General features: G+C 49.0%; 2 protein-coding genes across 2 annotated transcripts; one reads left to right on the top strand and one right to left on the bottom strand.

Annotated features, from left to right (window-relative positions):
* The first annotated feature begins 3,832 nt into the window (after positions 1-3,832).
* On the top strand, positions 3,833-4,604 carry LOC125509029. The gene is made up of 2 exons (XM_048673873.1): positions 3,833-4,200; positions 4,351-4,604. Exons 1-2 carry the CDS (start codon positions 3,843-3,845, stop codon positions 4,452-4,454), a joined length of 462 nt encoding a protein of 153 aa, XP_048529830.1. The 5' UTR covers positions 3,833-3,842; the 3' UTR covers positions 4,455-4,604.
* A 95-nt stretch (positions 4,605-4,699) lies between these two features.
* LOC125509028 (glucan endo-1,3-beta-glucosidase 5) lies at positions 4,700-8,132 on the bottom strand. The gene is made up of 2 exons (XM_048673872.1): positions 7,612-8,132; positions 4,700-6,005 (listed from the first exon to the last, which is right to left on the bottom strand). Exons 1-2 carry the CDS (start codon positions 7,962-7,964, stop codon positions 4,880-4,882), a joined length of 1,479 nt encoding a protein of 492 aa, XP_048529829.1. The 5' UTR covers positions 7,965-8,132; the 3' UTR covers positions 4,700-4,879.
* Positions 8,133-14,154: the final 6,022 nt, after the last annotated feature.

Here is a 14,154-nt window from a genome sequence, read left to right as displayed (position 1 = left end):
CCGGATGAACCCGAGCGGTATCACCAGCCCCGGAGTACATCCACATGGAGTGGTCACGAGCTTGGAGTGGTTGGATGCGCCGACTGAGGAACACCTCTAGTAGATCCATGCCAGTGACACCTTGGTTGATCAACTGAACCACTCTCTCGACGAGCATGTCTGTCTCCGCCTTCTCCGCGGCAGTCACTTTCAACGAAGATGGAGGTTGAACACGATCAAAAGAGAAAGGGGGAAGTCCAGTCGACTGGCCTGGCGTCACGATGTACTGGCAGTAGAACCAGGTCGACTGCCAACCCCTGACCGACTCCGGAAGAGTCATCGAGGGAAAAGAACTTCTTTTCCTCTTCTGAATACCCAGACCCCCACACATCTGGATAACATGGGTTTTCTCGTCGTTCGAGTTCGCTTTCTTCACTATTTGGGAGCGGATGGTAAAGATGTGCTTGAAAAGACCCCAGTGCGGTCGACACCCCAGGAAATTCTCGCACATGGATACGAACGCGGCAAGATACGTGATGGTGTTGGGAGTAAAATGATGGAGTTGGGCCCCAAAGAAATTCAAGAAACCCCGAAAGAAGGGGTGTGGAGGAAGCGAGAAGCCGCGGTCGACATGGGTGGCGAGCAGAACACACTCACCCGGTCGCGGTTGCGGTTCCGTTTCCCCCTCCGGCAGCCGCACAGACTCGTGGACGATCAGCCCTAGCTCGACCATATCGTCCAAGTCCTCCTGTTGAAGCGAAGATCGGATCCAATCTCCCTGGATCCAACCCGACGGCAGCCCCGAGCGCGATAAAGACCCCCGATTCGTCTTCCTGCTTTTCGCTGCCACCGTCGCCTTCTTCGCGCGTTCCAGCGCCGCCGTTCTCTCCTTCCCCATGGCGGCGGAGCGGTGGCGTCGAGAGTGGAGAATCCGGATGGGGTGAAGGAGCAAGAGGAAGAAGAAGGAGAATGGGCACGCACAGTGCGGATGCCTCGGTCTCGCCGCTTTTAAAGGCCCACTTCCGAGTGGCTGACGAGTGGGTCCGGGCGATCCTGTCAAATCTCTCAAACAGTCACGCACGGGATGCGTGGCGAAAAAGGTGGCGCGGAAATCGAAACGCCCTGTCTATCCACTCCGCTTACCACGGCACGTTCCGTCTGGCGCGCTCCTACCGAAATTTCGAATCCCGCAAAATCTGGGATCCTCGGCAACTGATTACGCCAAAGATTTCGCATCAAAGATGACACTCGACAAGCGACGTTATAAAAACCAATCGGTAATTGCTGAATCGATCAAGGCGGCTGAAACGAAGCCGAAAGTTCCAACACTGGCCTCCATTCAGAGATGAATTCTTGAGAAAGGCAAGAGTCAAGGCAAGATCAACTTCAACCTTCTTTTCACTCGGGCCTCAATCCATTCGGGGGCTAATGATGAGGACATAGACCTGGGGTAGGGTAATAGGCCTGACCTATACGTCCTACCTAAGGTCCTTGTCTTAGAAGCAAAGAAGTTCAAGAGTAAACAAGGTGGACCCAATAAAGGCGTCGAGTGCAATCCACACGACCCACCATTCACTCGGAGACTACTTCTTCTTCGAGTCACTCGACTATTCAACCACTCGACCATGTAAAAGACCACTCGACGTACAAGAAGACCTAAAGCCGTTCTGCACAGCAACGGTCAGGCATTTATTCGTATATTTAATAATCATTTGTAGCACTTTATTACAGACGTTACCTGTAACGCTCTCTCTTTATGAACATTGAACCCTGTGTAACAGAGGGGAGCTGGGGTCCTGGCGCACTCTATATAAGCCACCCCTCTCCTCTAGGACAAGGGTTCGCACCCCCTGTAACTCACACACATATAATCCAGTCGATCGCCTCTGGGCTCCGAGACGTAGGGCAGTTACTTCCTCCGAGAAGGGCCTGAACTCGTAAAACTCGCGTGTACAACTCCTTCATAGCTAGGATCTTGCCTCTACATTCCTACCCCCCCCCCCATTCTACTGTCAGACTTAGAACCACGACAATGCCCGTGCTTTGGCCGTAGTTTTGGCCGTCGATCGGAGGTTTGGCCGTTGCCGTCTTTGCCGGTCGCAAAGGGGAGACGACCGCCGACGACATACCACGGCGGCCTCGGCAGCTTCCGACGAGAGCTCCAGAGCGGCTAGTAGCCGACCAGCAACCACCCCTGCTGCGTCGAGGTGATCATCGCGGCCTCTTCGCCACCACGACCGCAAGGTGTTCGGCATTTTTCCCACAAAGGTATGGACAGTGGAGACGAGTTTTTCTTCCATCACTTCCTTTGTTCATCGGATGATTCATCGTCGGATGATGAAGATCTTGTGGTGGCTGCACTGGTCGTTCACGACCACATTCAACGGCAGCTTCCTCGGTACAGGGGGCCAGTCCCTGGCCGTGCTCCCAACCTGAACCGCAACAGGGAGAGAGGCCACGCCCTACTCTATGCCGATTACTTTGCCAACACCCCGCTCTTCAAGACGGATAAATTCCGTCGCCGTTTTCGAATGGCAAGGCATGTATTCAATCGTATCCGAGAGGGAGTGGTTGCTCATGACCCATACTTCGAGTGCAAGACGGATGCCCTTGGCAAGCTTGGATTCTCCTCTTACCAGAAATGCACCGCGGCCATCCGCATGCTTGCATATGAAATTCCAGGCGATCTGGTGGATGAGTATGTGCATATGAGTGAGATAACATGTCTGATGTCAATGTATAAGTTTTGCCAGGTTGTGATCGAGGTGTTTGGCCCAGAGTACTTGAGGCAGCCAACTGCCACTGATACAGAGAGATTGTTGGCGGCCAATGCAGCTAGAGGCTTTCCAGGCATGCTTGGCAGCATAGATTGTATGCACTGGGAGTGGAAGAACTGTCCATTTGCTTGGCAGGGCCAGTACAAGGGGCATGTCAACGGGTGCACTGTCATATTAGAAGCGGTGGCATCGCAGGATCTTTGAATATGGCATTCTTTCTTCGGCATGGCAGGTTCTCACAATGATATCAACGTGCTGCAACGTTCTCCAGTCTTCGCGAGGCTTGCAGAAGGCCAGTCCCCACCTGTCAACTTTGAGATCAACGGCCACCAGTACAACAAGGGATACTATCTAGCAGATGGTATATATCCTCAGTGGTCAACTTTTGTGAAAACAATCTCGAAACCCCAAGGTGGGAAGAGAAAGAGATTTGCCCAAATGCAAGAAAGTGTTAGAAAGGATGTGGAACGTGCTTTTGGTGTGCTTCAATCCCGGTGGGGTATCGTTCGAAACCCTGCACTGTCATGGGATGAAAGGAAGCTTTGGGATGTGATGACTGCTTGTGTGATCATGCACAACATAATCGTCGAGGACGAGTGTGATGAGAGTATCTTCGACCAAGGATTTGATTATCAAGGTGAAAATATTAAGCCACTGCACCAAGACCCGGCCACATTTGAACAGTTTGCCCAATTCCACCATGAGATGCGTGATTGACACACTCATTTGATTCTTCAAAATGACTTGGTTGCGCACGTGTGGGATCACATTGACAACCAATAGATGTATTGATCCATTTTATGTTCAATTAAGACAATTTCGATTTGGTTGTAAAACTATTATAATTTTCAGACAAATATTTAGATTGTAAAACTAGTTTTAATGAAAATATGAATATTTTTGACCTTGACGGACAGAATGGGACAAAGGGATGACACGACCCCATCACCCTACCCAAACGAATAGAATTCAAACAAAACAGACGTCCGTTTCGAATCGCGCGATGAAGTTGACCTAAGGCAGGTTCGAGGAGACCGTTTGGTCATGATATTACATCAGAATCAGCCGCCCGGAGCCTGACTGTACATGCTCTTAGACAACATGACTAGTCGACCCGGGGTCCACATGTGCTGCGATGTCAAGTCCAACATATACACTGCGGCAGTCGGCATATCAGTCGGTCCAAGTCAAGCAAAGCGGCTGGGCGGCATCTTATCACAAGTCGAGCCAGGCCATACACGGACGCATATATACTTACCACCACATCTCCTTGCGTTGCAAACACGTAGATCTCCCCTGAAAGCTCTGAACCGTGAAGCATATCAAGAGGGGAACACAGCAAACAAAACAGGAGGCATGAGGAGGAACACTCTCCTTGCCCTGGCGTCCTGGCTCATGCTGCTTCTGCTTGCGCTCTTCATCACAACCACCACTGCTTCACTGCGTAAGTCATGAGTTCAGGGTTCAGCTCTTCCCTCCTTTTTCTTTTCGACCTTGGTTAGTTAGACAGTCATGTCGTTGGCATGCTCACATCATCTTCATGGCTTCTTCTCTTTTTTGGCTGAGCTTCACCTTGCGCTCCGTTTCGTTTCAGCGTGCCAGTGCTGCTGGATCGTGGAGCATCCGACGAGGACCTGCGGCCACGCCTGCTGCGGCGACAACTGCTGCCCGCCCGCTCCACCGCCGTCGGCACGCTGAAAAAGGATGCCCAGGCTTGTTCATCGGAAGTAAAAATAAAAATAAAAATAATCCAGAGGGAATGATGTTGTACTCATACTTACCTGCTCTTCTGTGAGCATGTAATGGTCTCTATAACTTTCCAGCAATAAACATCCCTTGGCTCCTTCAGACTGACTACTTCATTCAGGTGCTACATCAAATCAAAACTACTCACCACTTGTCCTCTAATCTAAACTAGTGCAGCAAGTATTACTACTGGCAGATAGAAATTTAAACAATAAATTAATCTCCATATATGACTAAAATTGTCTTCTTCGCTAATCTTACGATAATCTAGGGCTCATAATCTAGGATTCATATCTAGTCATCTAGAAGTCAAGCGTACAAGCTAGTAGTATTTCACAAAGGCACGCCTATCATGCCCCAATAGATCATTTCAACCATCAGGCAGAGCTCATCATCCTAAGGTACATGAACAACCACAAAGCGAAAATCGACACCCCACAGAAGACCCCACAGCAATTGCCACAAGAGGCAGCCGCAGAGCTCTTGCTATCATCGATGCCAACAAGAAAGCGGCATTCACCCATAGATGGATCAAGGAAAGTTATCAGCCCATGCCCATCAAAATCACAGCTCTTGGCATCCTGCTTCTGCATCTGGTAGTAGCTGTTGAAAGCAAAGGAGACGTTGCCCTTCTCCCCGATGCCGTTGCACGACCCTCCGTAGTAGAGGGTGGTGCAATCCGCCATGTCGCAAGCAAGCTTCAGGTGAGTTGACGCGTTGTCGAGGCTCTGAGCCGGGTTCGCGACGCACCACCGCGACGGAAGATAGGGCACCTCTTTAGCATTCTTCAGCACCGGGTTGCCTAACCCAAGGTTTAACGGGTACTTGGCCTGCCCATCAAAAGAGAAGATCCCCCAGTGTCGCTCAAAGTTTCCAGGTAGGGTACTCTTCTGCTCCTCATCAAGAAGGCCAAAAAGATAGACATCAGCTGGGGGTACACCAGGGCGGAGGGGAGTCCCTTTGTTGCTCATGATACGGTTGATGAGCCCTTGGTTGAATGCCCTTGCTGCAGTCAAGTTTGCACTTGGTGCTCCCTGAGTCGGCCAACCCACCTCACCAATTGCAATGGGTAGTTGCCCGTAGCCGAGTTTACCCAGAGCAGAAATCAACGTGTCGAAATTGCCGTCGAAAGCATTGTAGTACACGTTGGAGCCATCTACAAGTGGATGAGTTGATCCCTCAAAGAAGGCATAATCTTCTGGGAAGTCGGAATTCTGGTAAAGACTGAGGAATGGGTAGATATTGACCACGAACGGAGCTCCATTTGAACTGAGATAAGCGGCGAGCTGGGTCATTATCTGGGTCAATTCAGTCCTGAACACTCCTTGCGACGGAACGGCGCCCTCATATGCGTCGGCGTTGCACGGGACTACTAGCTTCACGTAGCTAGCAAGATTAGCCTTCACCAGTGATTGCTGAATGTTTGCCATTGCTGGAATAACGTATGACAGAAATTGACCCTGGTAGCTTGTCAGAAATGGCTCATTTCCCACAGCAATATACCTGTATCAAATTTGTAAATTATTAATTCTCGACGCAGTCAACAAGTATGGAATAGTAAAAAACCGAATAGTCATGTGCCCATAAATGGATAAAAGGATAAATGATGTCACCCAGGACTACAAAGATCTTCTTTTTTTTTGCGGGGAAGGACTACAAAGATCTTATTCACTATTGTACATGAAATTTGGCAAATTAAAACACAGAGACTATCACACATGCAAGTTTTTATCTACGACACCATCATAACTTAGCGCAACATTATTGTAACCTAAATTAGCAAATCTTCTGAATCCAAATCCGTGATCAGTGAAAAACAAAGAGTATCCAATGACAGAAATAATTGGACAATCTAAATTACTTGAAGGCACTCAAGTAGAATTTCTGATAATTTTTTCGATGTTGCCATGCTAGCAGCAGACAGGGATTATTAACAGAAAGCTGAGTACAATTGTTCCCGGGATTACATAGCCTAAAGCAGAATTTGATCACAGTGTGGTATTGCACTTGTTCATTTAATCTTTCAATGTAATGTACTCCCTCTGTCCCATAATGTAAGACGCTTTTTGACACTATACTAGTGTGAAAAAACATCCTACATTATGGGACGGAGGGAGTACAAAGTAAGGATAGTCTTCAAATAGGATAATGACGATTAGCAAGCATGTCATCAGACTAAATCTAGGGCTCACATCAACCCCGGCGACTTAAAAAGATATCCATGACATATTTTTGACTACTCATATATGGGTATACCCTTCCACACACATATAGAATCCACCTTGACTGAGTATGGAGTTACCATTTGTATTGAAAGGTACTTCCAAGTTCCAACAACATACCCACCCTCATCTTTAAATATAGAATATCTTATCTGATTTTGAAACTTTGATAGATTTAAATATAGAATATCTTATCTGTGATACTGACTCATAGTTTACAGCTGATGTTTATTAGTATCAAATATGCAATACTCATGGCAGGTGATTCAGCGCACCTAAAGTAATCGTTTGGGTTGGAACAAGTAGGCTATGGGTATAGCCTTAGTAATGACTTAAAGTCCAAACGTACATTATAATCAATCAAGAAAAACAACAGATTTTGCCGTTAATGTACCCTAAAGCAAATATTTCAGGAACAAAAGAGAGTACTACATTTTCAAGAGAAGCCTCTACAAATTACAAATGAAGAGAATGCCTACTTATTATTGGAAAGAAATGACTTACTTATCAAGTTATCCACGAAAACAATGAACTGAGCATTGACAAGTAGAAACAAATATATAATGCCGGGCATCAAATTGCAGATTGAAGCAATATATTTGCTAAAAGCAAGAACAACACATCAGCATTTCGATTGAACTAAGCAGCTCCTGAGCAAATGCGAACAAATTAAATCAAGTCGGCACCAGATTCCCTTTTCCACTCGAGCTACATACAGATACCACGACCCCATTTCTCCAACAGAAAGAATAACCTCAAATAATGAATTCTACATTTCCCTCTCAAGTAACAGGAATCCCGAAATAATAATAATCACTGATGCTAAAATGCTTCACGGCGAGAGATCTCAAGAAAAATCGCCAAGCCAAGCGCCGGGACTCACTCACCGGATGTCGACGCCGCCGCCGCGGCCGACGTAGCGCGAGACGTTCTGCGCGACCCAGGCGTCGGCGGCCGCCGGCGACCCCGCGATGCCGGCGAGCTCGCCGTTGGTGAGGCCGACCATGACCTCGATGCCGCTGCGCGCGAGCGCGCGCAGCACGCCGGCGTCGGCGTCGAAGAGCTTGACCTTCCCGATCCGGTTCGCGCGCAGGAGGTCCACCACCACCGCCGGCGGCGCGCGGTGCGACGACAGGGTGCCCCAGTTGACCCCCACGGCCGCGTCGGCCGCCAGCAGCCGCCGCTCCCGCGCGCACGACAGCGCCAGGACGACGGCCAGGAGCGCCGCCCAGGCGGCCATCGCGGGGCCTGGATCCGCGGGGTGGCAAGCTGCCCGCGAGTGGTTTCTTGGATGTTGTGAGCTCCGCGGCGGGATTTGGGAGTTGGTGGTGGTTGAGAGGAGGACGAAGATAGTGGGAGTGAGCTGAAGCTCTGGGGTCTGGGGCTGGCTAGTGTGAGGTTGAAGCTTCGAGAGTGGAAAAGGTGGGTGAAATCTGAAAGGACCAGAGAAGGGCAAATAGGTCAATATACAACATTGTCAGGTAAATAGTGCGAGCGTGGCAGGGTTGACATAGGCCTACAGAGCCGTTGGATCAGGAAGATCGAGGACTCGGGTTTAGGCCAGCCGCGCCCCAACAGCCCAGGCCTTTTTTTTGCCGTTCGTGTCTAAAAAAATAGGCAGTCATATTTCCAGAAGCACGTTTTTGGCTGGTTTGAATTGAAACTAGTGTTGGTGGACCCAGACCGAACTCGATGCGCTGGGGGCGCCGGGAAAAGCGGTTTTGACGTAAATGCGGATAGGTCAGCCGAGTCAGCGAGACGCCGCTTCGTCGTCCTCATCGCCTCGGTTCCCGCGGGAATCAATGCCAAGGATGTCGCGTTGCCGCGCCGGTCAGCCTCCATTGATGCCTCATGGGCGGCGCAGTGAAGACGCTATCAACGCGCGTCCCGCCCACTCCCGCCACGCGTCGCCCGACATGCAGGCTCTCACCGCCTCGCTTCGGCTATAAAAGTTGGCCTCCCCGCCGGTGAACGCCACAACCACGACAACTCGCCTCATCTCACCACAGAAGCACCCCCCCCCTCCCTCTTTCCGCCGACGAGCAATGGCTGAGTGGTACCCCGGCGACGCCGCGGCGGCGAACGGCTTCGGCCGGCGCCATCTCCACGAGGACGAGGCGCGCCTCCTCTCCAAGGCCGACCATCCGGCTCCCCCGAACATGCGTGTGCCGGGGGCGTGGAAGTTGAGCACCGGCTGCGTCCCGGTGCCACCGGTGCCCGAAGGGGCTGCACGGCGGGTCGAGATCGCCCGCATCCGCTCGTCGCTGACGGAGGAGCAGCGGAACGAGCCGAGGTACGCCGCCGACAGACACACACCGTGGACGATGTACTTCGAGCGCCGCCGTGAAGACCAGACCGCCTCAGTGGTGCCGAGTGCATGAAGCTCATTTGTGATGTCAGTGAGGTGATCAAACGTCAGCTGAACATTCTCATTGTCATTTCTCTTGAAGCGGTTGAAGAGGTTGTGAAGAACACTAATCCTTAAGTCTCTCTGGGTTGAGACACCTTCGTTGACCTTGGAGAGCCAGTCCCAGACTAGGTTCGCAGTTTTCAGAGCACTCACACGACCATACTGTCCTCTGGTCAGATGACCACAGATGATATTCTTGGCAGTAGAATCCAGTTGAATGAACTTCTTGACATCAGCAGGGATGACACCTTCACCGGCCTTGGGGCCGTTCTTGACGACATACCAGAGGTCGACATCAATGGCTTCAAGATGCATGTGCATCTTATTCTTGCAGTAGGGGTAATCAGTGCCATCGAAGACAGGGCACGCATCGGAGACTTTGATTATCCCTGTAGTCAACATAGCTAAAACTTCAGGTGGTTAAACCGAATCACACAGAACAAGGGAGCACCTTACTTTGATACCAATTGAAGGTGCTAGTTATCGACTAGAGGGCGGGGGGTGAATAGGCGATTTTATGAAAGTCTTCAAAACACGGGGGCTTTGAAGACAAACAGTAGAAATGAACCTATTGATATGTAGCGGAAGGTAGACTACACTAGACAAGCCATGGTCAAGTAAGCAATGAAGTGAAAGCATGAAGACTATCAGCAGCTAGGTAGTATGGATCGAGATGGAAGATAGTATGAAGCCAAACAACAACAGTCTTCACACAGTGAAGTCAATCAGATCATGCATACATATCCAGCTACAAATTATCAACAAAACAATGCAAATCCGTCAAGTGATGTACAATATTAACAACTTACTTGTTGGGTGACTTTCACACCACTAGGCCACCGTGCGATGAGTTGCCTCAAGTGGCAGCAATACTATGACAAGGCCTCTTGGCTGGTGTACCATCGATGGTTGAGGGACTTTATTTCACAGTTGTGGATGACTGCGTCGGAGTAGGGAGCCAAATGCGTGTGTTCATGAAACAAAGTGTGAATGTTGGCCCAAAAAGTTGTGCACTTTTGCTCCGTGCCATGGATCGGATCAAGGCTAGTGGTCAAACATGCATCGCACAACAGCTCATCCTCCTACATATTGAAGCTTTCTCCTCTACCCATCTTCTTTGGATCACCAGCGAAATCATCCGGATCATCGTCCTCGTCGTCCTCCTCCTTCTGCCACTATGTGTCCGCACCCAGCTGGGTGTAGGTGTCAGACTGGGTGTAGTCGTGTTGCGTGCTCAACTGGATATAGGCGCTGGACTAGGTGTAGCCCTGCTACGTGCCCGGCTATGTGTAGGTGCCAGACTGGGTGGGCTCCTAGTCATTCACCTGACCGTCCTCATAGCAACCTCCTCCTTCACCTCCCTCATGGATGATCTCGAACATCTTCCTGTCCATGTCGTCGTACATAGGCTCTCCCGCTTTTGGCATACCTGTGAATAGCGTGTGGGCACCCATCTGCTCCATGCCCATTGTTCGTGTCTGGACAAGCTGCGCCGATGAACACTATGAGAAAAGTAGCAGCGCCATGTTGACATTAACGATGAAAGGCACTTTGTCGGGTGGCAGCTGTCGTGGACTTCCTACTTGAAAGTGCTAGTTATCGACTAGAAGGGGGTGAATAGGCGATTTTTATGGAAGTCTTCAAAACATGGGGGCTTTGAAGACAAACAGTAGAAATGAACCTATTGATATGCAGCGGAAGGTAGACTACACTAGACAAGCCATAGTCAAGTAAGCAATAAAGTGAAAGCACGAAGACTATCAGCAGCTGGTAGTATGGATCAGGATGGAAGATAGTATGAAGCCAAACAACAACAGTCTTCACACAGTGAAGTCAATCAGATCATGCAAGCAGGCAATGACTTCACGAAGACAAACAGTAAGTAAAGAGAGGTAAAGGATAGAAACAGTTGCTTGGTGAGGACAAGGATTTGTTGGACCAGTTCCAGTTGCTGTGACAACTGTACGTCTGGTTAGGGAGGCTGAGATTCAACTGAAAAGACCGCATCTTCACCTTATTCCCCTTGAGCTAAGGACACACAGTCCTCACCCAATCACTTTGGTAAGTCTTCAAGGGAGACTTCCAAACCTTCACAGACTTCGTTCACTGGCGATCGACAATGACTCTTGGATGCTCAGAACATGATGCCTAAGCGATTGGAGGATTCACAGTCCTCAAGTGTAACAAGTCTTCAGATCACGCAAACAGAAAGACTTCAGTGATGCCTAACACTCTTTGGCCTGGGTGTTTAGGGCTTTGTCCTCACAAGGATTTCTCTCTCAAAAGCTTTGGAGGTGGGTTGCTCTCAAACGACAAAAGCCTGCACTAACTCTGAGCAGCCACCAATTTATGGTGTAGGGGTGGGCTATTTATAGCCAGGAGGCAACCCGACCTAATTTGTTCGAAATGAACCTGGGTCACTAAGGAACTGACACGTGTCCAACGGTCAGATTTCAAACACACGCGACAGCTTGACTTGGGCTACAAGTAAAGCTGACTTATCCAGCTCTGGATAAGATTTGCTCTCATTGTCTTCGGTCGGAGACATAGGATTTGGTTGAGCATCACTTCAGTCACTCTGACTTTGTTCACTTGGGCCCCACTTAATAGTATGGTGGTTCCTATGACTCAACAAAAAAGAAAAGGAAACTACGAAACAACTATGTCTTCGCAATCCATAGTCTTCATGCGATGTCTTCTCATGCCATAGTCTTCAATGTGAATCTCTTCACAGACCACCATTATCTTCAATGTCTTCACACATTTTTAGGGGTCATCTCTGGTAGGTAAACCGAATCAATGAGGGACTACTACCCGTGTTATCCTGCAATTCTCACAAACACATTAGTCCCTCAACCAAGTTTGTCGTCAATACTCCAAAACCAACTAGGGTGGCACTAGATGCACTTACAATCTCCCCCTTTTTGGTGATTGATGACAAACTGGTTGAAGTTTTCAACGGGGATAAAAGTATGTGAAAATTTAGAGATTTAAGGCATTGTCTTCATAAGTAGAAAAACGGCTCCCCTAAAGATGTGCATATAAGTAGTTTGCTCTTGAATGCAAATGCACATGGCGGGTTTTACTTGTGGAGATCCTCTTCAACATATGAAGACAATTCATCATGCATATAAGGATATAACAAAGATAATGACATGCACAATGAAAAATGGATGTCTGCGGAATGACTTCATGTGGAATTTATCATCGCATCACAGAGTGGCAGACAAGGTAGCAGACGACCATCAAGTTTAAGTGTTGCAACCCAAAGAACCAAATGTATCAAAAACGAGAGTTGTAACCACTTAGCAACAAAAATAGCAACCACCCATATGGACCTGCTTGAAGACTATCAACTCATATGAATCTCCCCCTTTTGTCAGTAAGGACCAAAAAGTTTTGAAGACATAGAGCATCTACTCGTTCCCATCAGGAGTAGATGAAGGTGTAGGGTCGACATTGGAGTTCGGTGGTGCAGAGGGGCCTGGTGCAGTGCCGAGACGCAGTGAAGCCATGGCTGGTGAAGTGGCATCGTCTTCTTCTTCGACGACTCTCGCAACAACAGTTGCAGCCGAAGATGAATACTCAGACTCTTCAATGGGTGGAGTTCGACACCAGCTTGCATTGCGAGGAGGAGTGGAGTCAAATTTGAAACCCTCAGTGAAGCCATCTTCGCGAAGATCTTCTTCAGGGAATAGAAGTGTGAGACTCTTCCAGGACCTCCTACAGGCTTCATGGGCAACAAATGAGTTAATGGTGGCCAAGTTTCTGATGTGATTGACGTCCACCAAGATGCTCTGCATCTGACGCTTTAGCCAGTCATGGTGCTTATCTTGTTTCTGATGCAAGGCCACAAGAAGCTCTCGGTCATTGAGCACATCGCTTCCGAGGCCTTTGAGCAATGGTGCTTTCAGTGGCATCAGTAGTCGCACGATGAGGTGCACGTGTATTGCCAGCCAGAGGATAGACACGAGTTGCATCAAGGACTCCCTTAATTGGTTGCGTGAAGCTTTGGCGATCAATGTTATGAAGATAAAGGGTTTTCCCAGTCACGACGTTGTAAAACGACGGCCAGTGAATTGTAATACGACTCACTATAGGGCGAATTCGAGCTCGGTACCCGGGGATCCTCTAGAGTCGACCTGCAGGCATGCAAGCTTGATTAAGCGCATCACCCATGGAGCATAAACTTTAGGCCAAATAGATCAATTCCAGATGCAGCAAGTTGCCTAATGAAGAAATCTTGAGCGTTGAAACTGATGCCATTGAGAATATAGAACACCGATGTCTTCATCGTGCCTTCAAGCTTGGCTGCAGGAGAATGTCCTTTGATGGGCCATAGAGTTTGCCTTGCAATGTGATAAATGGTTCGGGGCAGATACTCGAGGTCTTCGACAAAGAATTCCTTAGGATATTCAGCATCTTATGGCAGTGGCTTCATCATGCTGAGCATCTGACTCATGTTGGGCTCAGGCTTCTGAAATATGCTCTCCAATGCATTCCTGTGTAGCTGACAACCAGGTTCATAGAACTCACCTGGAGTGGGCAGGAAAGTAAGCTCGATGATATCTTGAGCTTTGGCTTCATGGTGCACATCACCTGTCATCCACTCAAGGACCCAAGTCTTCGGATCCCTGTTGTAGCCACGAATGTGAAGAGTAGCATAGAACTGTGACAGAAGCTCTTCATTCCAATGCTCTTTGTCAGTGACAAGCTGCAGAAGGCCGACATCTCTGAAACAGTCTAGAGCTTCTTCCAAGCAGGGCAGTCTAGCAATGGCTTCACAATCCAGACGCATATGAGTAATAACTGCGCTGCGGAAAGCTCCAGAAGCAATCAGATGAGATCTTTGGCTTCGAGTACGGGTTCTTGGCACTGTCAAAGAATGTGTTGTGTTCCCTAAAGCTGCTTACACTGAACGATCCTGGCAATGTTGCAGCACCGGGAAACCTTGGTAGTCTGGGCTTTGGCTTCTGGACCTGAGGCCTGTGCTCCACATGGTATTCATATTGTGGTCCGG

Source organism: Triticum urartu, chromosome 5 (assembly GCF_003073215.2).
Source record: "Triticum urartu cultivar G1812 chromosome 5, Tu2.1, whole genome shotgun sequence".
In the NCBI taxonomy this organism is placed as follows: domain Eukaryota; kingdom Viridiplantae; phylum Streptophyta; class Magnoliopsida; order Poales; family Poaceae; genus Triticum; species Triticum urartu.
The sequence above is the reverse complement of the archived record's forward strand: the minus strand, read 5'-3'. Positions and strand labels throughout refer to the sequence as shown.

Coding starts and splice junctions, on each gene's coding strand:
- LOC125509028 (XM_048673872.1), bottom strand. CDS start 7,964: ATGGCCGCCTGGGCGGCGCTCCTGGCCGTCGTCCTGGCGCTGTCGTGC. Junction 6,006..7,611: donor GGCGGCGGCGTCGACATCCG/GTGAGTGAGTCC, acceptor AATTTGATACAG/GTATATTGCTGTGGGAAATG.
- LOC125509029 (XM_048673873.1), top strand. CDS start 3,843: ATGCTCTTAGACAACATGACTAGTCGACCCGGGGTCCACATGTGCTGC. Junction 4,201..4,350: donor AACCACCACTGCTTCACTGC/GTAAGTCATGAG, acceptor GTTTCGTTTCAG/CGTGCCAGTGCTGCTGGATC.